Genomic DNA, 25,482 nt, shown 5'->3' with positions numbered 1-25,482 from the left:
AGGGGGATGGGTGAAGGAAATGTCCCTGGAGGAGAAGGGGTCCTGGGATGGCTAAAGATTTGTGTATGTCTAGGGATCATATCCAGCCTTCTCCTTTGGAGTACAATGCAGCGGGTACTGTACTTCAGCAGGGCAAACAGCAGAGAGATGGGTGTTGAATGCAGTGGCTAGTGGGAGTCCACAGTGCTGGACTGTGATGGGGAGGAGTGGAATGCTGCGGGTAGAGACTGGAGCCAGGAGGTTGATAAGTGTGTGTTGGCGGTGTCTGGCCTGGGGAGCACATGGGAAAGAGTTTTGCGACAACAGCTGCAGGGGAGGGCAGGCACGGAGCTGATCAGTTTGAAGAGTTAGTAGTGCCTGGAGCATGTCTGTTTGGTGCTTCATAACATTTAAGAGCCACTCCATGGATTCTTTCTGGCGTACTGCATTCTCCTTTCAGTCTCTCTTCTTGCTGTCCTGGTACTCCTTCAATTCCTGTTTTTCGGCGGTGGAGCACATCTAACCTCATGCAGAAAGTCCTCCTTAGTTCTTCTTGGCTGCCTTTTATTTCTGCGAGGATGTTCTGACGCCAATAACAAAGAGGGAGGCTGGGCTCCCAAGCTCATCTCTGTGAAGTTTAAATGCAACATTTTACAGAAGCAGTATTGTTTGCAACACACACAATACTGATTCAGTGCTTTAAAACACAGCCAGTACTCACACACCTGTCACTAGCTGGCAAGCACACATGAGCCACAAGCAGGGGCGGCTCTAGACACCAGCGCGCCAAGCAGGCGCTTGGGGCGGCCGTTTCCCGGGGGGGCGGCATTTGGCTCCGGTGGAGCTCCCGCCGGCATGCCAGCGGCAGGTCCACCGGAGCCCGGGACGAGCGGACCTGCCGCAGGCATGACTGCGGCGGGTCCCGTCTTCCCGCGGCTCCGGTTGAGCTCCCGCAGGCATAACTGCGGCAGGTCCGCTCGTCCTGGGCTCCGGTGGACCTGCCGCAGGCATGCCGGCAGGAGCTCAACCGGAGCCGCGGGAAGAGGGGACCCGCCGCGGGACCGGGGAAGGGCGGCGCAGCGCTCCGCGCTGCTTGGGGCAGCCCGATTTCTAGAGCCGCCCCTGGCCACAAGACCCCCAAAATTGTGAGTTTCCGCAGGGGCAGGGTAAATCAGTGTTCCTGGACCCTGCTGTACACTGGGCACATGGCTCTTGGGGAGAGCCAGCACTGGGGCAGAGGGGAGGCTTATAATCATTCCTGTCCCCACAATTTCCACAGGCTGTGTTAATTATAGAAGATATCTCGCTGTTGAGGGTGAGCAGGGAATCAAGGGAGGGTCTTCTCCAAGACTGCGGCTTCCACCCTGACTCCTATGCGGCTCGACTGTGTGCAACAATTGTCCCTCCCCACCGTGACAGCGCAGTGGCATGGGAAAGTTACCATTAATGGGGAAAGAAACAAAGCAGCTCTGCTGAAGAACCTGAGTCAGTGGATTACCCAGGATCTCCACAAGAGTTTCCTGGAGATCTCTGAGGGAGATTCCTGTGAAGTGAGGGAGTCAATCAACAGCCTGTTCCACCACTCAGACTAGGCATGCAGTGGGAGACGAGCCTGCTTTCTGCAACCCTACTGCCCCCAACAACTCACTTCAGCAATTTCCAAAATCAGATCCACTTACTAGGGGCCTCCTCTCCTGTTTGCGCTTCACCAAGATCCGACTGCTGTGACTGACTAGGTTCCTCCGGGGTAGAAAAGAGCTCCTGGCTGCATGCATCTCTGACCTCCGAGTCATCCTCTGCCTCTGGGTCCCCCTCCCACTCGACATCCTCCTCCAAGATTTCCTTCTCCTGGCTCAGTCCACTCTCAACTGGCACGTAAGCCAACGAAGTATCCACAGGGGCCTTTGCAGTGGAGGTGGGGTCGCCACCGAGTATCACGTCCAGCTCTTTGTAGAACCGGCAGCTCATAGGTGCAGCACCAGAACGGCGGTTTGTCTCTCACACCTTGTGGTAGGCATTTCGCAGCTCCTTCACTTTGACCTTGCATGGCAGTGTGTCCCAGTCATGGTCCCTTTCTATCATGTATAGTGAAATCTGTCTGTCATAATTCCTATGGCTGGAGCGCAGCTGGGACTGGACAGCCTACTCTCCCCAAATGCTGATGAGGGCCAGCAGCTTGGTGTTGCTCCAAGCGGGGGAGCTCCTGGTGCGTGGAGCAGGCATGGCCATCTGGAAAGATGCGCTGAGACCACTGCATGCATCACTGAGCAAACAGGAAGAGGACTTTCAAATTTGCAAAGGAATGTATGGGGTGGGGCTAATGGTTAGTCACCTGAGGGCAGGGCAGTACAGTTCAAACCAAAGTCCAGAGAGGTGAGAACAGGCATTGTGGGACACCTCCTGGAGGCCAGTCGCAGCGCTGTAATCGCCACAGTGTCTACACTGGCACCGCAGCGCTGTAGCCTTGGTGCAGAAAGCTCTATGCCTCTCGGAGTGGTTTTCTTAAAGCACTACAACTGCACAGTTTCTGTGCACTAATTGGCTTGGCAGTGTGTACACCTCGGGAGTTACAGCGCAGAAAGCTGCTTTACCGCACAGAAACTTGCCAGTGTAAACATGGCCTTAGATGCATTGCCACATATCTATATCTATTTTATGAGCTTTTCATATATGTGATGCATAATAATAATTAGCCTGTCAATTAATCGCAGTTAACTCACGCAATTAACTCAAAAATTTTTAATTGCGATTAATTGCAGTTTTAATCACACTGTTAAACAACAGAATACCAATTGAAATTTATTAAATATTTTGTATTTTGTATTCTGGGTTATAACTGATATTATTTTTTATTACAAATATTTGCACCTTAACGACAGCCCCGCTGCACCGCCAGAGATCGTGTTCGACTGGGAGATCCTCTAGGATCGACCAATAAATCGCAATTTACCAGTTGGTGACCACTACTTGTACCAGATAATCTGATCTAGATTGTCAGATAAATGCATAAAGCAACAGAGATGGCAGCCATATAAAGTTAATATTTACCAACATTTACTGTGTCAGCATCTGAACTACAAAAGATATTACCTTTTCTGAGGATATGGAAATACTTTGCTATATCACATTCCATACTGCACTAACTGTCTTTTTAATAGTCACTACAGTGTTTCTGTATTTACCTAGTGGTACTATGTTACTCACAATTAGAACTGTGAAAATAGGGGATTTTTCTGTTTATTGGCAATTCCAGAAAAATCAAAAAATTGATTCAGGTCAAAACCAATAACAAGATTTTCAAAATGTTCAGACAACTGGTAAGTTGAAAAATTGTTTTGGATTAAACAAAACTTTTTTTTTTGGACCCAAAATGTGTTTTCTATTTTTAACATATTTAACAATTAAAAAAAAATAAAGACATTTCTAAATAAAATGTCATTTTGAGCCAATAAATATAAATATTTTATTTCAAAAGAGACGGTTACTCACCGTAGTAACTGTTGTTCTTCGAGATGTGTTGCTCCCATCCATTCCAGTCAGGTGTGCGCGCTGCATGTGCACGGCTCTTTGGAACATTTTTACCCTAGCAACTCCGGCAGGCCGGCTGGCGCCCCCTGGAGTGGCACCGCTATGGCGCCTGTTATATACCCCAGCCGGCCCGTCCGCTCTTCAGTTCCTTCTTGCTGGCTACTCCGACAGTGGGGAAGGAGGGCGGGTCTGGAATGGATGGGAGCAACACATCTCGAAGAACAACAGTTACTACGGTGAGTAACCGTCTCTTCTTCTTCGAGTGATTGCTCCTATGCATTCCAGTCAGGTAATTCCCAAGCCTTACCTAGGCGGTGGGGTCGGAGTGAGACATGGCGGAGTGTAATACCGCGGAGCCGAAGGCTGCGTCGTCTCGAGACTGCTGCACCAACGCGTAGTGGGAAACGAAGGTGTGTACAGAAGACCAGGTGGCCGCTCTACAGATGTCCTGGATGGGGACATGGGCCAGGAAGGCAGCCGACGAGGCTTGTGCTCTCGTGGAGTGAGCGGTGAGGTGGCATGGTGGCACGCGAGCAAGCTCATAGCAGGTCCAGATACATGCTGTGACCCAGGAAGAAATCCATTGGGAGGAGATCGGCTCGCCTTTCATGCGGTCAGCAACCGCTACGAACAGCTGGGGCGAACGCCGGAAGGGCTTCGTCCGCTCGATGTAAAAAGCGAGCGCCCTGCGGACGTCGAGGGTGTGAAGCTCTTGCTTCCGAGGCGAGGCATGCGGCTTCGGGAAGAAGACCGGGAGGAAGATCTCCTGGTTGAGGTGGAAGGCCGACACCACCTTGGGGAGGAAGGCCGGATGTGGTCGAAGCTGCACCTTGTCTCGATGGAAGACGGTGTATGGTGGACCAACCGTTAGAGCACGGAGCTCCGAGACTCGTCTCGCTGATGTAATTGTGACGAGGAAGGCTGTCTTCCAGGAGAGGTAGAGCAGGGAGCACGTGGCCAAGGGCTCAAAGGGGGGACCCATCAGCTTGGCCAGGACGAGGTTCAAATCCCAGGTCGGAGTAGGACGCCGCACCGGCGGGTACAAGCGGTCCAGGCCTCTAAGGAAGCGGGAAACCAGCTGGTTGGAGAAGATGGAGCGACCTTCCACAGATGGGCGAAAGGCGGACAGTGCTGCCAGGTGCACCCTCAAGGAGGAGACTGCAAGACCTTGCTCCTTAAGGTACCAGAGGTAGTCCAGGATGGTAGGGACAGGGACTACGAATGGATTGAGTTCTCGTTGGTCACACCAGAGCGCGAACCGCTTCCATTTTGCAAGGTAGGTGGAGCGAGTGGAAGGCTTTCTGCTCTCTAGCAGGACTTGCTGTACTGCTGCCGAACAGCCCCTCTCTGCGTGGGTCAACCACGCAGGTACCAAGCTGTAAGATGAAGGGACTGCAGGTTCGGATGGCGGAGTCTGCCGAAGTCCTGGGTGATGAGGTCCGGCCATAACAGAAGGGGGATGGGATCCTGAATGGAGAGCTCGAGCAGCAGGGTGTACCAATGCTGCCTCGGCCAGGCCGGAGCCACGAGTATGACGCTGGCCCTGTCCCTCCGAAGCTTCTGTAGTACTCTGTGCACGAGTGGGAACGGAGGGAAGGCGTAGAGGAGGCGATCCGTCCAGGGGTAAAGGAAGGCGTCCGACAGGGAGCCTGGCGAGCGACCCTGGTACGAGCAAAACAGGTGGCACTTCCTGTTCTCCCTGGAGGCGAATAGGTCTATCTGGGGAAACCCCCACCTCTGGAAGATTGTGTGGACGACATCTGGACGGAGGGACCACTCGTGGGAGAGGAACGACCTGCTGAGATGGTTGGCCAGCGTGTTCTGCACTCCCGGAAGAAAGGATGCTTCTAGGTGAATCGAGTGGGTCACGCAGAAGTCCCACAGGAGCATCGCTTCCTTGCAGAGGAGGGTGGAGCGGGCCCCGCCCTGCTTGTTCACGTAGAACATTGCCGTTGTGTTGTCCGTGAACACTGTCACACAGCGGCCTTGCAGGCGGGTGCGGAAGGTGTGACACGCCAAACGGATCGCTCGCAGCTCGCGGACATTGATGTGGAGAGCGAGCTCTTGGGGCGACCAAAGGCCTTGGATGTGAAGGTCGCCGAGGTGAGCTCCCCAACCGAGCGCTGAGGCATCCGTGGTCAGAGTGGCGGATGGGCGAGGAGGGTGGAACGGGACTCCCGCACACACGACCTCCGGGTCGAGCCACCAGCGGAGGGACTCGAGGGTCGGCTTGGTGACCGTGACCACCATGTCGATGGGATCTCGATGCGGCCGGTACACCGACGCGAGCCAAGACTGGAACGGGCGGAGGTGGAGCCGCGCGTACGCGGTGACATACGTGCATGATGCCATGTGGCCCAGGAGGCGGAGGCAGGAGCGCACCGTTGTGGTCGGGAAGGTGACGAGGTCCTGGATGATGGAGACCATCGTCTGATGCCGAGATTGCGGTAGGCAGGCTCGGGCCAACGAGGAGTCGAGGACCGCTCCAATGAACTCCACCCGCTGCGATGGAATCAAGGTGGACTTCTCGGCATTGATGAGAAGACCGAGTCGCTGAAAGAGGGACAGGATTTCTGTCATCTGGCCCATTACCAGCTGTTGAGACTGTCCGCGAACCAGCCAGTCGTCGAGATACGGGTAGACGTGTATATGATGACGGCGGAGGGCTGCGGCAACCACTGCCATGCATTTGGTAAACACCCTCGGTGCGGTGGAGAGCCCGAATGGTAACACGGCAAACTGGTAGTGGGCGTTGTTGACCACAAAACGGAGGTAACGTCGATGAGGAGGGTAGATCGCGACATGGAAGTAGGCGTCCTTCATGTTGAGGGCGGCAAACCAGTCTCCTGGATCCAGAGAGGGAATGATGGTCCCCAGGGTGACCATGCGAAACTTGGGCTTGAGCAGGTATTTGTTCAGCTCGCGAAGGTCCAGGATAGGACGTAGCCCTCCTTTCGCTTTGGGGATGAGAAAATATCGGGAATAGAATCCCCTGCCCCGCCTGCCTTGAGGCACTGCCTCTATGGCACCCACGCTCAACAGAGTCTGGACCTCTTGTAAGAGGAATTGCTCGTGAGAGGGGTCCCTGAAGAGGGACAGGGAGGGTGGGTGGGAAGGTGGGGGCGAAACAAATTGAAGGCAGTATCCCGACTGGACTGTTTGAAGCACCCAGTTGTCTGTTGTTATTTGGGACCACGCCGAAAAGAAATAGGAGAGGCGGTTGTAGAAGAGAAGGGTAGGGAGAGTGATGGGCCGTCCTCGGGCGTCCCATCAAAAGGCCTGCTTGGACCCCTGAGGAGCCTTGGAAGGGGCCTGGGCCTGGTTGCGCCTGTTGCCGGATGGTCGACGGCGATTCGGGCCTGGTCGCCTGCTGTTGTACGGGCGGTACCGTTGTTGAGGGAAAGACCGGGAGGGTTGTTGCCGGAAGGACCTGCGCTGAGGAGCTGGTGTGTGCATCCCGAGGGTGCAGATGGCGATGCGACCGTCCTTCAGGGTCTGGATCCGGGAATCAGTTTTCTCGGAGAAAAGACCCTGAGTGTCAAAGGGCAGGTCCTGCAACATATACTGCACCTCCGGTGGCAGGGTGGAGGACTGCAGCCAGGAGATGCGCCGCATCGTCACCCCTGAGGCCAAGGTCCGAGCTCCTGAGTCCGCAGAGTCAACGATTTCTTCCCCTCCTGGACGATTTCTTCCCCTCCTCCAACAACGCGGAGAACTCCTGGTGGGAGGCTGTTGGTAGGAGCTCTGTAAATTTCGCCAGGGACGCCATGATGTCATACACGTACCTGGCGAGGAGGACCATCTGGTTGGCGATGCGAAGTTGCAAGCCGCCAGCCGAGTAGACCTTGCGGCCTAACAGGTCCATTCGCCATGCGTCCTTTGACTTTGGCGCAGGGGCAGGTTGACCATGCCTCTCCCTGTCGTTGACCGACTAAACGACCAACGAGTCCGGGGTCGGGTGAGTATACAGATACTCGTAGCCCGTGTGGGGGACTGAGTACTTGCGCTCAACCCCACGGGCCGTAGGAGGGATGGACGCAGGCGTCTGCCAGAGTGTGGTGGCGTTCTTTTGTATCGTCCGAACGAACGGTAATGCCACGCGCACTGGAGCCTCCGCTCCAACGACATTTGTTATGGGGTCCTCGTCCTCCTGGACCTCCGCCACGGGGAGAGCCATGGCCGTCGCCACACGGCGAAGCAGGTCTTGGTGCGCCCTTAGGTCTATCGGCGGAGGATCCTTGGCAGATGCTCCGGCCACCGCCTCGTCAGGTGAGGACGACGAGGACAAGCCCTGGACGACAGCCTCCATCGATGGACCTGCTGACTGCTCGTCGGCTGGGCCGGGCTGCGTGTGCCTCTGGGGGTCAGGCGGTATGGAAACCGCGCCCGGTGGCGAAGGGGCCGGTGGGCTGACGGTCGCCTCTGGTACCCTGCGCTCGGAGGCAGGGGCTCTTGGAGGGAACGGCACCCCCTGAGTCTCATACTGGGCCCAGGGAACCCAGAAGCCCCACTGCTGTGCCCCCTGAGGTTGGCCTTGTGGGGTAGGTGGCAGGTGGCCGTTACTGTCTGCCCCGGAAGCAACCGACGCGGGGCGGGATGGCCATGGAGGTGCCGAGGCGCTGACGGATTGCGCCGTCGAATGAGGCAGTCTGTCCCCGGACGGTGCCAAGGATCGGTGCCGGTCTGCACGGTACCGGGATGGTGACGGAGACCAACATCCGCTGCAGTGCCGGGAGCTCGACCAGTGCCGGGAGCTCGACCGGGATCCGGACCTGCAGCGCCGGGAGCGGCTACGTGAGTCGCGGTGCCGGGAACGGTGCCGGGAAGCAGACCTCCGTCGGTGCCAACGCGAAAGCGATCGGGACCTGGAGCGACGCCGGGAGTGCGACCGGTACCGCGATGTTGAACGGTACCGGGACTGTGACCGGCGTCGGGACGGCGACCGGTACCGCGATGGCGAGCGGTGCCGAGATCTCGAGCGACGGGACGATGACCTGCGGCGGGACCGGGAACGTGACTGGACCGGAGCGTCCCGCGTGCCTGTCCGGAGAGGGGGGCCGTATCATCATTGCCGGCTTTCCCGCCGAAACGACAGCCCGCACTGGCGGTGCCGGGGGCCGGAGGGTCGGTGCCTCTGTGAGCTCTATGAGCTTGCGCGCCGTGGAGAAAGTCTCTGGCGTCGATGGCAGCCGGAGCTCAACCGCGGTCGGTGCCGGGGAGCATGGCGGTGCCGGACTCGACGGCCCTTGCGGCGCCGGAGTCAACAGCCCGGTGCACGTCCTGTGCACAGCCACAGCGGGGACCGCAGGTGGCGCAATTGTCTTGGCTGCTGGGCCCTCAGCGTGGGACTTGGCACCCGCTTTCGCCGGATTGCGCTTCCTTGATGGCGACAGGGAGCGGTGCCGGGCCTTCGGTGCCGGTGGCTGAGGTCGCGGAGTCTCGGTGCCGGAATGGCCCGGGGCCAGCAGTGCGCTCCGTACCGATGAAGCCTTCGGCACCGGCGCGGACGGTGCCGGGGGCTGGAGCGAAGCCTCCATGAGGAGCTGCTTTAATCTTATGTCCCGCTCCTTATGCGTCCGGGGTTTGAACGCGGAACAGATAGGGCACTTATCTGCCCTGTGACTCTCACCGAGGCAACGGAGGCAGGAGTCGTGCGGATCCCCTACTGGCATAGGCCGCTGGCAAGATGCACAGGGCTTAAAGCCCGGTGCCTTGGGCATGAGCCTGCACCGGGGGAGGAAAGGGAGGGGAACCCCCCCTTAACCTTATCCTAAAAACTGTCTAACTAACAGAAACTATCTATACTAATCACTAAACAAACTATATACACGAAAAAGTAGCGAGAGCTAGGGTTGTGGAGGACAGAGAGCACTCCACAGTTCCAACTGGCCGTCACGGGCGGTAAGAAGGAACTGAGGAGCGGACGGGCCAGCTGGGGTATATAACAGGCGCCATAGCGGCGCCACTCCAGGGGGCGCCAGCCGGCTCGCCGGAGTTGCTAGGGTAAAAATGTTCCGAAGAGCCGTGCACGCGTGGCGCGCACACCTGACTGGAATGCATAGGAGCAATCACTCGAAGAAGAATGAAATGTTATGACTTTGGTTTTTTCCACACAAACAATTCAGCAAAACCAACCTGAATTCAAGAAACATTTTGGTGTTGCCAAATCTGCATTTTGTCAATAAGGTTTGGGCTGCAAAATTTCACCCAGCTCTACTCATATTATTAATTCATATTGTAGTTGTAATTCATGTTCATTTGTTATTGATGGTTTAGATTTCAGCCACTTTGAGGATTATAGTTATCTGAAGTCTACTAAAGGGTGAGTCACAATGACATGCAACTCTAAAACATTAATATCCCATGGATGAGGGGTAGCTGCAATGAAGAAAAAAATCTATGTTTCTATCGTATCTTCTGAGGGACTGAAGATGTTTACCTATCTTTTGGGTTCTGTTTTTACTAATATGGATGTATGTTTGAAGTAAAACTGTTGCAACTATTTATTATGAAAGTTTACTTGCTGTGACTAAGAAGAGCTCTGCAGGTTATAATAAGGAGGAAGTGAATAATGCTTTGTTGGAAGAATGAAACTGAAGACTGATGCAAATCTTTTTTTGTTGCAGTCCATCTATATGATATCTGTTGGATTCCTGGCATTCTCTAATTTTATTGTATTTGTACTGAAAGAGGCTAATAGGTTTGTCTGGTGTGGACTACTTTCCATAAACTTATGTTGCTTATTGTTTATGGTATTATTATACACTTGGTGTTTGCAGATTTTTCCCTTAATATTTATTCCATTATTTTAGTAAGCATGATGTTAAACAAGATGATAGTCACAAAGACCAAGTTCCTCCTTTTTAAAAACTGTTACATTAATTCATTAGTGCTTCTCCAATCCTTTGGTATCATCTGTCAGCTATCTGTCTCTCAGATACTTACATGGTCTCCACTACCATAGTATCTGAGCACCTCACAATTTTTAATGTACTTGTCCTCACAACACTCCTGTGAGGTAGGAAAGTACAGTATTATTATCTTATTTTAGGGATGGGAAGCTGAGAAACAGAGGCTAAGTGACTTGCCCAAGGTCATACAAGATGTTTGTGGCAAAGCAGGGACTTGAACACTGTTTTTTTCACAGTCCAAGCTCGTGCCCTAATCACTGGACCATCCTTCCCATCCTCTTTACATGGGACCTGAACAAAATCTAAAAATAGATAATCCATTTCTATTTCTCCTAACTTCCACTACAAACATGCAGACTGAACACACAGTGTCACCAGTTTTATCTTCTATTATAGCATTAGAATATGTTGTGGTATCTGATATCACAATGAGATAAGCATGAATAGATGTAGACATACTAATAGTGACTGTTGTATGCATCTAAAACCAAAAAATAAACCTGCATAATTTCAAACCAAGTCCTTCCAACGTTGTGTCAATTGTTTGAACTGTACCTGTGTGATTTTTACAATGAAGGCTCTTTGAGGCAGGTACTGTCTTATTCTAGGTTTGTACAGTCAAGCACACTTTTGTCTCATAGTAACAATAATACCTGGAAAGCTATGGCTTCAAGATAAGAAATGCAGTATAAACAATAAAATGTGGAGAATTTTCAGAAACATTTGTAGATCTAAAATATTCTACAAGTTCAGACTATTAGCAGAAAATCTTGTTTTGAACTTACTGGACTTCTAGTAGGATACACAAACTTAATATGTTCAGTAATATAAATACTGAAATCATGGGTAATTAAGGCAATCCAGTGCATATTTATTATTATTATTATTTTATTAAATACTTTACATGTCTAAAGCACCCATCTCAATAGTGTCTAGGCACTGTATAGTATATATTGGGGCAGGAGGGAGGGAAAAGTTAGGATGAAGTTAAGGTTCAGAGCATATATCAGTAGTTAAGGATAAAAAATATTTCAAGGATATGTAATAGGAAATTTAGAGTTGATGTTACACTTAGAAGAAATCCAAGCAAGTTAAGGTAAGAAATAGACAGTCAAGGCACTGGAACCACTTTAACTCTTCACACTAGTGATGTTATGCAATAACCCTATGATGATCATTATGACATTTTAATGTTTGTGGTCCTAATTTAATATGTCTTTATCAGTTTCATCTAGATTTTTCCACATTATTCCCCCTCATGCCATTAACACAGGGAAGAGTTAAGGTTGGTGACATAACTGTTTTTTTATGCAACATTTCTGAATTTCTTTTAAGCATAACTTTAAATTTCTTGGGCTTATAATAAACTCAAGGTTTGACCACCAGGCCAACCAGATTTCCCTGCAGTTGTGCTTCCATAAGAGAACAAGCACTGGAGGCACAGCTAGCAACCTAATTTCACAGTATGAGTTCCTAGAAGGGAATACTAGTAGTATGAAATAACTAGTCAAACTGACCTTTTACATTTGATTCCTGGAAGAGTTTGCAAGTGTGGTGAGAGGCTAAGACTGGATAATATAATTGAAAAAGGAAATAACAGGCAGGAAACTCAACTTTTTTGTTCCTGGAACGACTGGCTTCTGGATGTCCAACTCATTTTTGCTCTTTGACTCACGGCTGCAGCTAGATCTTTCTTTTTCCCTGGATGCGAATGGTACCTGGGAGGCAACATACAATTTTGTTGTTCTTACTGGGACTATGGAGGTCTGAACTGATCTTCCTCATTCATTATTGAATTATTTAACAACATAATTTGGCTTTTATTCTTTGTGATGTGGTCTTCCCATGATTTAGCTCACAATCATAGTGTGGACTACCCCATCGTCTTAACCATTTTGTCTAATGTTTTAGTTTATAAGATGAAGTAAATGTTGCTGCTATTTACAGAAAATAAACTGGACAAATTATGTTAATTTCTATCACTGACATGTTCCTCCCCTCTTATGTGATATTATCCTCTCCTTCCATCTCCTCCCTGATTATTCCTTCTCTCACTCTAGATTATTTACCAATGCACTGAATCGTTGCCATTAGCTTGGACCTCCATTAGAATGCAGTGATCTTGTGGACTATGGTCACTCAAGAATGAAACACCTGCAATTTAGTGTTACCTGATACCTATGATTTCAGAAAATGGAAACAATTTAAAAACTGACACAAAGGAAAGGAAAACAGTAATATGAACCACATCCCAATCTCACAGATGTAAATCCATTGCCTTCAATAGTGGTGTTTTGGATTTTCACTATGTAAGATCAGAATTGGAACCCCCCGCCCTCCAAACGGCAAAAACAACCTCCCACCAAAACATTAATTTGAAAAACAGCTACACAAACAGTGGCAGCAGTAACAGCCCATGGTTCAGTTCTCCATTTGGTCTTTATAGCATGCAGAGAACACTTAAAAATGCTTTTTACTGACACTTCCCCCGCCCCCCAATGCTATCAATTGACCATTATCTATGAAGCTTTTCAATGGTTCCAGTTTAGGTCCCAGTCCTGCTCCTACTGATTTAAATGGGAGTTTGGCCTTTATTTTGGTAAGGTTCAGACCTGATCCAATGCCTATTGAAATCAATGGAAAATGCCCTCTTGATCGATGGGAGTTGGATTGACCCCTAAAACCATTTTTAACTGATGGTGCACTTAAGGAGAAATAGCATACACTACTGCCCGTACAGTCTGATATTTCCAACATTTTTCACATTTTTTGTCTGCCATGTCAATAATTAATATAAAGCATAATAGGGTGGGGAAGTTAAATCGTTGTGATTTTGAACACTTTCCAAGCAGGGAATTAAAACCGTATTGCTACATAAAGATTTCTGTATGAGGGGGCACATTTCCAAAGTTCCCTTCATTCAGTGTGTTCTTTAAATAATGTAACAGGCTGGATTCCTTGGATTCATGAAAGTTGGGCCCCTTTAAAAATAGATCTAAAACGTCTGCAGATCTAGAAATTATTTTGATTTTTTTCCCCCCTTGAAGGCCACAGCTAATGAACGTTGCTGCAGTTAAGGGGCTCTTCCCCAGCGGAGAGACACATTAATCCAGGTATCCTCCCCGACCTTTCCACCCTGCAGCACACTGCCACAGTCATTTGAATCTGGTCTACACACTCCTGTGGCCCCGTGTGTGTTCCCCGCGTGCCACAAGCTACCCCTTAAGCTGAATGGGAGTGCTGGGGTGTGAGGGATGGAAAGCAGGACCCGTTGCAAAAACCGGTGCAGCATCCCGTTGGCGGGGGCCGGCCAGGCTGCAGAGCACTTCGGCTGATGAAGGCGATTCTAAAAGGAACTCGCCTTTGTTTTACGAGGAGGCCAGCGTGCGCCGGGCCGAACCCCACCCCGGCCTCACCCTCTCCCCTTGCCCCCGGCGGGGAAGGCGAGCGGGGCGCACGGCCCTAGGAAGGGCGCCGTCTCCTCAGCTCGACAGGAGGAAGCAGGGCCCGTGTCCTGGCTTAGGCTGGCGCGAGAGGGGGGGGGGGGAGCAGTTTCACTTCTGCAGCGAGAGCAGGAGCCGAAGTTCCCCCAGAGGAAGAAGCGGGACCCGCGCCAGGGAGGGGGCGGGCGGGGGCTGCAGCGGCAGGTCGGCGCTTCCGGACCTGGCGGCAGCAGCTGTAGGCTCCGCGGTGGCGGTGGCTAAGGAGGGGGCGTCTCTGCTCCTCGGGCCGGAGCGACCCTGCCGGCTGCGCTCGTCCCCGGGCTCCACCTGCCCTGCGGAGAGGGAGGCAACGGGCCGCGCCCAGCAGGGGGACGATGACGAGCCCCTCAGGTGGGTCCATCGGGGCTGCTGCCGGGATGGGGTGGGGAGTGGGGAGGGAGCTGCAAAACGCCGTGGGCTCTTCCTTGCCCCGCCACCCAGCTTGTCTTCCCTGGGGCTGGGGGGGGGGTCCTTCCCTGCCCCCACACCGGCCTGAGAGAGGAGGGGGAGGGAGGGAACGAAGGTGCTGGAACTGGGGGTGCTGCTCCGGCTCTTCTTCGAGCCCCCCAGCCCAGGCTGTAGCCCACCTGACTGTGCCCTTTGGGTCTGGTGGACACCGAAGGGGAGAGAGGGACCCACTTCTCTTCATGCCCCCCCCCCCCCGCCACTTGCTATTCCTTAAAGTTACACTATTATGACCCCCCAGTCCTGCTAATGGAAACTAAAGAGCATGACCCAACCCATCAAATATTGCCGGGCTGGGGGTGATGCTACAAGAAGAGTGAAAATATGCGTCGCTGGGGATCTCTTACTTTGCTTCCTGAAGCAAAGGATGGGTAGAGGAAAGCCTACATTTTTATTTTGCAAAGTGTCTGATGTAGGAGTGAAAATGTTAGACAACTTTTTTTTTCTTTTTTCTTTTTTTAAACGGGATTTGTAGTAGAAGACTTTTGGAAGAGTTCTTGCATAGAGGAGTAGCTTAGCTGTAGGGACCATTGCTTATTTACAAAAGAGTAAGTTGTTTCCTTAAACAAAATGAATGCAACTGGTATATGCGTTGTTAAATGGTGAACAATAGTGTGATTATAACCTAGGATTTCTTTAGTGAAATATAATTGTAGACTTATGGTTTGGAAATATACAGCCCCTCCCATTTGAGCTCCTAACATCATATCTAGCTAAGTACAACGACTTTTAGGCAAAGCGGGTGAGATAATATCTTTTTTTGCACCAACTTCTGCTGGTAAAAGACAAGCTTTCGAGCTACACGGAGCTTTTCTTCAGGTTGTATTGAAATGAAAAACAAGATCTAATGCCTGTAAAAACTGGATAGGGTTGCCAGGCATCCAGTTTTTAACCAGAATGCCCCATCAAAAAAGGGACCCTGGCGGCTCCAGTCAGCACCGCCGACCAGGCTGTTAGAAGTCTGGTTGGTGATGCTGAGGGTCTAAGGCAGGCTAGTCCCTAACTATCCTGGCCCTGTGCTGCGCCCTGGAATCGGCCAACGGCAGGTTTGGCTCCTAGGTGCGGGGTCCACAGGGCACTGTGCAATGCCCCCATCCCGAGCACCGGCTCTGCACTCCTACTGGTCAGGAACCACAGCCAATGGGAGCTGGGGGTGGTGGTGCCTGCGGGCGAGAGCAGCACGCGGAGCCTCCTGCCCCCCACCCCCAGCTAGAAGCTGGACCTGCAGGCCGCTTCTGGGACACAGGGCGGAGCTAGGACAGGCAGGGAGCCTGCCTTAGCCCCACTGCGCCACTGACTGGGAGCTGCCCGAGATAAGCACATGCCCCAACCCCAAGCCCCCACCTCTTGCCCTCGTCCTGAGCCCCCCAAACCCAGAGCCCCCTCCTGCACCCAAACCCCTCATCCCCAGCCCACATCCTAACCCCCTGCCTCAACCTGCAGCCCTCTTCCATATTCCAAATCCCTCGGCCCCACCATCTAGCCCAGAGCCCCATCCTGCATCCCAAACCTCTCATCCCCACTCCCACCCCAGAGCCCTCAGCTGGTGGGGGAGAGCAAGCCACTGAGGGAGGGGGAATGTAGTGAGCAAGGGGCGGGACCTCAGGGGAGGTGTGGGGCAGGGGGTGGGACCTTGGGAAAGGGGTGGGTTTAGGGTGTTCGGTAGACTTCACCTTGTATTTCACTTGATTCCCATGAATATTTTATATATATTGTTTTGGACATTTTAATTTGTTAGTGCCATTTATCTGAGTGTTTTATATGACAAACTAAATTTTACTGATCACTTACTGAAGAGGACTACCATTATTATTCATAAGTGTTTAGCACCACAAGCCACACCTATAGTTTTATATAACTGCTCCCCCCAAAATATCCATCAATCATATGTTGGTTCAACTTTAAACCTATGTATAATTACATACCAAAAAATACATAAAAAATGTTATTTAAGGTTGCAAAGTCAAGCACTTGAAAGTTAGGAAAGGCTAGAATTAAGGTAGAATGGGCAATTTAAATTCTGGTCCTTTGGAATGTGGATTGTCACATACTTTTTAATTAGATGATCACATGCTATTTTTTCCATCTCATTCAATACACAGAATGGACTGTGTTCAGTGAACAAGGCAGCTAATTCAGTATTTCTTTTTATCTTCATAATTCAATGTGTGATCTTCAGCCTTATTTTCTGCACACCATCCAAACCCTGCACTGAATACAGAATTATTCATTTTTTCATGGTCTTTTTTATGGGGTACATTGCCATGGCATCCAAGTGCCTTACAAAAATTAATGCATTTTTCTCCCAAACTCCCTTGATATAAGAGTATTATTATTTCCATTTTACAGAAGAGGAAACTGACACAAAGAACATAGTAAATCAGGGTAAGATCCAGGATTAGAATTTAGGACCCCTGGACTCCCAACCTTGACCACACTGCTTTACTGAGGAAGGCACTGAGTATTTACATCTCCCATTGACTTCAGGTGGAGTTGAGTGTTCAGCTGCACTTCTGAAAATGAGGCTCCAGGTGTTTTAAATTGAGCACCCAGAAAATGAGAAACACATGATTAGTGACCACTTGCCAAAAACTGGGTTTAAGTGACTTGCTTGATATCACATAGTAAGTCTGTGGCAAAGGCAGGGATCTATTTTCATAACTCTAGGAGACAGAAAAGTATTTTTACCCTCATCTTACCTATGAGAAAATACATATGAAGGCCAGAATTTGTAAAAGTGTCACTATTTTCAGTGCCAACATGATTGGGCTCTGCGTGAGACACCTAGGACTTTTTATTTTCTTTTTTCCCCAGTATTTTTAGGATTTTATAGCACTTTCTATGTTCAATACACTAACTGATACTCACAACCCCCTTATGAGGTACAACAGAACCTCAAAGATATGAACATCAGAGTTACAGCCTTACTGATCAACCAGACACCATGTGGAACTGGAAGTAAGTGGAGACCAAAAAAAAAAAAGTCAGCAAATACTATATTGCAATGGTCATCAACCGGTCGATTGCGATCGACTTGTTGATCCTAGAGGATCTCCCAGTTGATGGCGATCTCTGACAGACTTCTTTATGCAAATTCCACTAAACATACTGTACCAACCGTAGATAAAGCATTCATGAATGGCCAGGGGTGAAAGTGAGCCAGTACGGGCCAGTACAGCATACCGGTAAGAACCTGAACTGGCCCATACGCAACCCACATTAAAGTGGTGCCGCTGCAGTGCTTTAATGTCCCCGCCCCTTTTGCCTCCCCTGTTGGCAGCCCTGCCGGAAGGGTCTGTACCGGCAGGGCCGCCGACAGGGGAAGCAAAAGGGGCAGGGATGTTAAAGCGCTGACATGGCAGCACTTTAAGGATGGTCCTTTGCCGTGGCAGTGCTTTAACGTTGCTGTGCCCCCCCATCGGCGGCCCTACCAGCTGGACCACCAATGGGGGCGGGGGAAGCAGCAATGTTAAAGTGCTGCCTTGGCAAAGGACCCTGCAGTGCTTTAATGTCCATGCCCCTTTGGCTCCCCGTCGGCTGCCGACAGGCTGGGGGGCAAAGGGAGCAGCTGCCCTGGGGCCAGCGATTTAAAAGGGCCCTGGGCTCTCCGGAGGCCCGGGCTCTTTAAATCGCCACTGGAGCCCTGGATGGTGCGGGCCAGGAGGCCTGGAAGGGCTGGCTGGGGGATGCTAACCCCCCTGCCCCATCCCTTCCACCCAAGGGCCCACTCCTTCCGGGGGCTGGAGCTGGCCCTGGCCTCGTACCGGTAAGTGTCTGGAGTTACTTTCACCCCTGTGAATGGCAGCTCTTTTATGACATCTGTCTTCACTTGTGGAATAATCCACTAATGGTGATGCCATACTTGAGTTATAACTCTTCTCCACATTCATGAAGATAAATGTCATAACAGAGATTAGCCATCATGTATTCTTTATTTATATAAAGTGCACTTCTTGTCTCCCACTTGACAGAAATAAGTCATTAAAATTGATTGTGTTTGAATTGAATGTGTTAATCCTACACGGGAATCTAGCCAATGACTAGACTTGGAAACATTTGATTTTTATATTTCATGAATCAGAGAAAACAGCAATATATATCCATTATTTTAATTTTTTTAAATTAATTTAAATGTTTGCATTAATAGGAAGTAAATAATCCTCAATGCTTGACTTAATTCAAAATATAATATGTAAAGAGTGAGCTTTAGAGAAGATTTAGAAATATGTGATAATCATATTTAATATCTTCTCAATATTCCTTTGACTATAAAGAAATACTAACTTTTTTACAAGATCCTGTGGTGTGCATTCACACATGCACACAATCGTGTTAGACAAAAAGGGTTTTTTGTGTATTAAAAATGCCCTTTCTATACATTTTGCTTATTAATGATGAAAACATTTTGATAGTTTTTTTGGATGAAAGGAAAATTCTAGTATTACTGAGATTTAAAGATTGAAATCTAATTATTCCAAGCTCAATACTGAAAGTCGAGGCTGACCATTTCATCTCCATCCAAGATGCCTTCCAGCTGCCAGTGTCTTCAAACCACCCCTACTGGCTGGAAACTTAACTTCCCTTTTTAAAAAACATTCATCATGGTCGTGGAAAGGAAAACATTTTCCATTAAACATTAAAATATCAGGGGTCATTCTCAGGCGACTATTAACAGCTTGATAGGAATGAAAGACAATAGGTAGGGTGGGGATTGACTATGAAGGGCCTTAAAAATAAATACAAGCAGCATATGTTTGATGCAATAGAGAAGGGGGAGTCAGTGGAGGGTTTCAATGAGAGGGTCCATGGTCAAGGCTATGGACTAGGAAAATTATCTTTGCAGCAGTATTCTGAATGGCTATGAGCAGGGCAAGCTTGCATTTCTCAAGGCCAGAGAGAAGAATGTTGCAGTAATCAAGATGTGAGATAATGAAAGCTTGGATGTAAGTTTTAGCTGTGTGGCTGATTTGGAAAAGCTGTATGTTAGATGTGATGCAGAAAGAATTGGCACAATTCAGACATAGCCTGGATGTGAGGACCTAGTGCAAGGGTGGGCAAACTATGACCTGGGGGCCACATCCGGCCCTTCAGATGTTTTAATCCGGCCCTCTTCTGCCGGGGAGTGAGGTCTGGGGCTTGGCATCATAAACTTTGAGCAGAAACAAAGGGGGGCTATTTTCAAAGATATTTGAAAATCATTGCTGAAAATCTTCCCTCCCATAATGATTTTTGTTTGTAACTTGCAGCTGAAAAAAGTAAGAGTTCTATCAGAATTGAACTCACCGAAAGCAGTTTCCTTTCCTTTCCTGAACTTTTATTCCTCTCTCCTGTCTCTGGGTGCGTGGTCATCTCATATGCTCACTTAAGCTTAAAATAAGCAGTAGATTACACACATATGTGTTTCATTGGCATTGAAAAATTATGTAACTGAAGCCACAGTACAGGCAAAAGAAAGGGCAACAGTCTCAATTTCTAAAAGGAGGAGCATCTGTGTCCAGGGGGATGGGAATCACAATATAAACACAGTTCTTCTACTCTCCTGTCTCTGTTTCTCTGGGTGCTTGTCTCTTGAGTACCTGGTAAGCTTACATACTCCTCTATTTTTACACGGACAGTAAAAAAACAAACAAAATTTAGAACATTTGAACATAGTGCTACAGTAGGCAGTACGAGGTCAGAATTTATATCTGTATAGGGGACCCATTCAATTCTGATTATATTACTAGATAATCTGTTTAATGTAAAAGTAGTAACAGATTTTAAATGACATCTGAAGTATTTAAGCATTTTCTAAACAAATCCACATTTGAAATATTCCAAATAGCCATGCAGTTAAGAAAGGAACAACGAATACGAGGTCTGAAAGTCAAATACAGATTCATATTATTTCCTAAGACAATATGGATCCTTATTTATCATCTGATACCTCCCTATTTAGAAATGAAACAAAGCTCTCTAATTATTCATAAAGTCACGCTTCCATTGGTTCTGATATTTAAGGCAAGCTAATTTTAGATTTTTTTTTCAAAAAGTCATAGTTATGTAGTTCTGCAAATTTTCTGAGACTGTATAATCTTAAAAAAATCAAAGACATATATAATATGGATATGTTTTGGTATGTGAGTATTTGCAATTGCATAGCTGAGTTTGGAAAGCACCCTTTTTGCTCTTAGATTACGTAGTTAGCAGCTGTAACTGACTTGAAACTTTATACAAGTACTTATTAATAGCAAGAATTTGTGGCTTTGATTCTCTCCTTATTAAAAGTTGGAGTGTGATGAATAGTCATTTTCATTATATGGCCAAATACCAAATACTGACTTCTTATGTTTAGCCATGTAATGAATATCGTCAAAGAACCAAATTGTATAAACTGTATTTTAGCAGTGCTAAGAAATAACTTTCATGATAAAATAACTCAGAGCATCCGTAGGAACTATTACATAGTTATCTACTGAATATAATCTATGTGAAAGATAAGTACAAATAATTGTACTACTTTTGTCATTCAATAATTACATATAATATTAGCACTCAATACAAGTTTGGATTCATAGCACTGTAATACTAAAGTAAGCAATACTCTGAATTTTCTCTTACATGGTAGGTTTTAATCTTTAATATAGTTTAAAAAATAAAGCCTTATTAAACAGTTATTTTAAACACTCTCTTAATAATAGTATGTCTGCACCTCACAAACAGAAAGAAACTGGATAGGTACTTAAATGAAGTGGACAGACTTTCAAAAAATGCTCAGTACACCATATCTGCTGAGCTCTTTTGAAAATCTGGTCCAGAGATTAAGGCCAAATTTTTCAAGTGGCGACTTGTTCTGTGTGACTGTGTGTCTGTGTTCCTAGCCTTGGACACCCTGGGCCCAATCTTCAGACGTGCTAACCAATCATTGCCCCCATTGACTTCAAATGGATTTGTGGATCCTTCTGAAAATCAGAGTCCGAAGTGGATTAAAAAAAGGCAGGGGAAGGAGGAGGGACAATAAGTGGCCACTTTGGATTCCAAGTTTGAGTTGACCTTTTATTTAAAATAAATAAATAAATAAATAAATACGGGCACAAGTTCAAAGGGCTGACTCCTTAAAGACTGCCACCTTTGCCTTTCTTTTCTTTCATTCAGATTCCCATCTCCTATAATGGAAAGAGAGAGAAAAGGACCTTTGTTTAGTTTGTCTTGCTTAGAGAACCCCTCATATGCTATGAACTCGGAGGGGGACATTATAAACAACTTGAAGTAGGATCTGGTGGGGACTCAGGAGAGCCCCTAACTCTCCCACATTTTGAAATGCTGAAAATGTGTTAATGTTCATGTAGGCATGAAATGTGTGCTTGCTATGTAATGAGAGTGCACAAAACAACTTATAGCAGTGTAACAAATTGTCTTGAACAAACATTATGTAAGTATATATATAAAAAAACCCAGATGTTTTAATTGGTGAAATGAAAAATTGGAACATTTCCGGCATCCTGAGAAAATAGTTATCAGGATAGTATAACACCTTGCGAAAAACTATGACTGTGCTGGTTTAAAAAAAGAAATGACATTCTTACCTAAATGATTTGTCCAAGATCACACAGGAAGCACGGGACAGCTAGGAAGAGGACCCAGAATTCCAGTGCAGCGCCTTAATCAGGAGACCATAATTCCTACAGATAATAATTAGAGTACAAACATATGCTGTAAAAATCATTCAGGGGTCTTACCACTCCTTGAATTTCTGTGCAGAATCCTGACACAGTGGCCATGATTGTGATCCCTTAGGGAGTGCCTACAACATGCTCATGTGAAGGCATGAGGCTACAGTGGAGGTGGCTCTGTGAGGGAGCTACATTGTACTTTTCCGATGGTGGTGACGCAGTGACTAATCACCTCTAGGCTGGGGTCATGGAAGGAGTGTATTTGCCTCAGGACTACTGCCTCTGGGGTCTCTAACTGGGTGTTTGTGTCTTCCTGCTGCTTCCTGCTGTGGTATGAAGCTTAATTCTACAGCTGAGCCTATAGTTTGTAGCAAATAAAGACCCAGACATTAATACTTGAAATTTGTTGGTAAATGGTACTTTAAAAATAAAGAAAACAAACCAAGAAAACCTCACAAAAACTCAGCTCATTGATGATTTGTCAATATTTTAAACACTTACTCAGCAGCATTTAACATTCTATGTACTGGTGGGGGCACATTGTGTGAATGCTCACAAAGAAAAGGGGTTAGGGACTGTGGAATCTGTAACTGTTTTTTCTTACTTAAACAATTGTACCAAATCTGCAGATCCAGACTGACAATAGTATGAAATTTACTGCTTACACCTCAGTGCTGAATGTTTTGATACATTAGCTACTTTGTGCTGATTGAGAATCCTGTGGTGACAATAAATTGCTTCTACTGAGGAATCAGGATGTTTTCCCTTTATCACAAGTCTGTCTGCATTGATTCACAGCTTCCCAACTTCCTTCAATATCAGAAAAACTCTAGCCACTCTATCCCCAGCTCACTCATTAGTTCCCAGACACATTTACTATTATTATTCCCTTTGTCTTTCATGGAACTGGCTCCACCACTTCCAAATGTTGCATAGGAGTTTGGGGAGGGATGTGCAAAGAGAGAGAGAGAAAGTTGCATATTGAGTCTTTGCTCTTGCTCACAGAGGATCTGATCAAATGGCTCCACAAAGAGAGACAAATTTTCTTGAACTGATTCTATTAAACAAAACCAGTTTCTCATAACTTTGGAGGAAGTAAACACCATCTAGCAAACAAAAAACGAACCAATATTAACATTAGCCAAGAACACTAACAATCTCTCCTATACCCAAAGACATAAAGCAGAAGACACTGAGCCTCTCCCCTCCCCACTCTACATTTTTTGTATCTGTCTGTTTACATCCATGATTCTGCAAACACTTACGCATGTTACTTTATGCCTATGGTTAATTGCCTTAAGTTCCTTGGTACAGGGACTGTGTGAACTTCTGTGTATAGTACAGAGCAAACACCGTGGTAGGCACAAATAATAATGATAGCTCCACTTGCTGGATACCTGTATGTTTAATTCCACAAAAAATAATACTGAATATCAGTATATCACAGCATTCAGCTTGAGTGCTCCATGGAATGGAGGAAGGTTAGTTGGTGTATTTAATAGTAATAGTACTCAAGTTGATTGCTAGTTAGTCAAAGGTAAATGTTTGAAAAATACTACTATTTGTTAACAAATAGAGTTCTCATAGGATATAGATCACATCCCTATCAACATTTAAAATATTAAAGTGATAATGTCTTTGTCAATGTTCAAACCTTTTAAAGATTTTACTAAATAGAAAATGAATCAATGGACTTAAATTTTATAGAATTGAAATATATGTAAATCATGTTTTCATATCATGTATGCTTATTATTGTTTTGATTTACCCATTAAACATTTTACACTTGGTTAGTTGAAGGATGAAAAAATACAATTGTATGTCTGCAACAAGTTCAACAAGAATAGCTGAAAACTATTTGAGGACTGAAGTCAAAAGACCCAACCTTTAAATAACATTAGTTTCTTCCTTAAAAATAGAAGCCTAAAAAGAGTACAGGACTCAATTAGTTTAACACTAAGGCAATACTGAGCGGTAAAAGCAAACAAATACTACTCCTATCAGCCAATACAAAATGTGGCATCCTGAAGATTGTACTGAGGTTTGTATTAATTCAAAGATCAGTCACAACTGTTCACTCGTTAAACAAGTCATAATATGCTTGAGTGACAGAAACTACATGTTAAGTTAACAAATCATACATACAGTAGAACTGTCAGATACCGACTTCTGGTTCTGTTGATCTTTCCTTTTAAAATGTATAATATGTGCTAAATCTGGTAAATACTGTACTCACTGTTAATCAGTCTCTACAAATATATTCAAATGTACCTGCCCTACTGTGCAATTTGGTGTAATTACCAGAAGTAACTCCTGATGGTGTTTTTTGTAGGAACAGAGCCAATGTGTTAGGGTTCCCTCCACCCTGAGGCTTTAACGTTGTTTTCAGTAATGTCCAAACAGCCAGGGCCAGATCCTCTTCTGTGGCCGAGGCACATGCAACATCAGTCAGGAGTGTGTGTATATGTGCATGCACACGGAAAGAAGCCCAATCAGTTAATCATAATCAAGTAGTATAGAACTCTCCAGAACACTTTCATCCTCATGTAGGGCCCAGTTTAGCCAAGTGCTTGAACATATACTTAGTTGAATTGGAGCTTTAATTTTTTATTCAACTGTGCAGTTGACTTGAACATAATTTTTAAAAAATCTATCTTTAGTCCATCCAAGTTCTGCTAAAAACAGAACTGAAGTATGGTACCCTAATGATTTAAGGTTTGATCCAAAGCTCATTGAAGTCAGTGGGAAGACTCCCATTTACTTCAGTGGATGTTCGTTATGTACCTAAGCAACACAAATGAACCAAAATCATATTTTATGAGCCTAAATGGCTTTACCTGCATCTAGAGAACTACATTTTGGGGCGTGCAGGCCAGAAACTTGGGGAGGGTATCATAATATTACGTTTTAATATCCAAACCCAATTTGTATCTCATTCACACACTTATATTGATCTGAAAGTCAAAATAAAATTTCTAGCACAAAAAATAGGGCTAGATACTGTAGAATTTAATAAAGATTTAATTAGAATACACAACAAATAAACCTAGCTTGGAATGGGATTTCAAATCTAGCAAATCCAATAAAAAAATGCAAAAAGCTCAATACCTCCCATATTTTCAGGAATCCCAATAATTCTACTATTATAGTCTTTCAGAAAATTTCCCATAGCTTCAAGTTTCCTGCATACAGAAGCACTGGGTCAGTTTCCCAGCTGCTGTAAATCATTATAGCTCTATTGAAGTCAATTGCAGAATGCCAAATCAGGATCTCGCCCACTATCTTTAATCAAAATTCCACTTAAAGATTTCATACTAGCATTCTGTGTTTGTAATTCGCTAATCTTATCAAAAGCTTCCAAAGGTTTTCTTCCCCCAAGAGATTCTGTTCACTGTTCAAGATTAACCATTTTAGAAGAGGCCAAATCTAATTTTGACTTGAATGCATCAAACCTAGTCTGTAATG

The 25,482-nt window shown here is 46.9% G+C and overlaps 1 protein-coding gene and 1 long non-coding RNA gene across 3 annotated transcripts in view; one reads left to right on the top strand and one right to left on the bottom strand.

The window, feature by feature from the left end:
• LOC120406780 overlaps positions 1-14,193 on the bottom strand; it is a 58,147-nt gene extending 43,954 nt beyond the window's left edge. Inside the window, exons 1-2 of the long non-coding RNA XR_005599578.1 lie at positions 14,082-14,193; positions 11,936-12,136 (exon numbers count right to left, since the gene is read on the bottom strand). This is a non-coding gene — a long non-coding RNA (uncharacterized LOC120406780). The remainder of the gene's footprint in view (positions 1-11,935; positions 12,137-14,081) is intronic.
• BANK1 (B cell scaffold protein with ankyrin repeats 1) overlaps positions 14,063-25,482 on the top strand; it is a 282,847-nt gene continuing 271,427 nt past the window's right edge. For both annotated transcript variants that reach the window (XM_039541897.1, XM_039541894.1), the window contains exon 1: positions 14,063-14,251. In XM_039541897.1, coding sequence (XP_039397831.1) covers positions 14,236-14,251 — 16 coding nt within the window. In that variant the 5' untranslated portion in view covers positions 14,063-14,235. The remainder of the gene's footprint in view (positions 14,252-25,482) is intronic.

This window comes from Mauremys reevesii, linkage group 5 (assembly GCF_016161935.1).
Source record: "Mauremys reevesii isolate NIE-2019 linkage group 5, ASM1616193v1, whole genome shotgun sequence".
Lineage (NCBI taxonomy): Eukaryota > Metazoa > Chordata > Testudines > Geoemydidae > Mauremys > Mauremys reevesii.
This window is presented reverse-complemented; position numbering and strand designations above follow the sequence as displayed.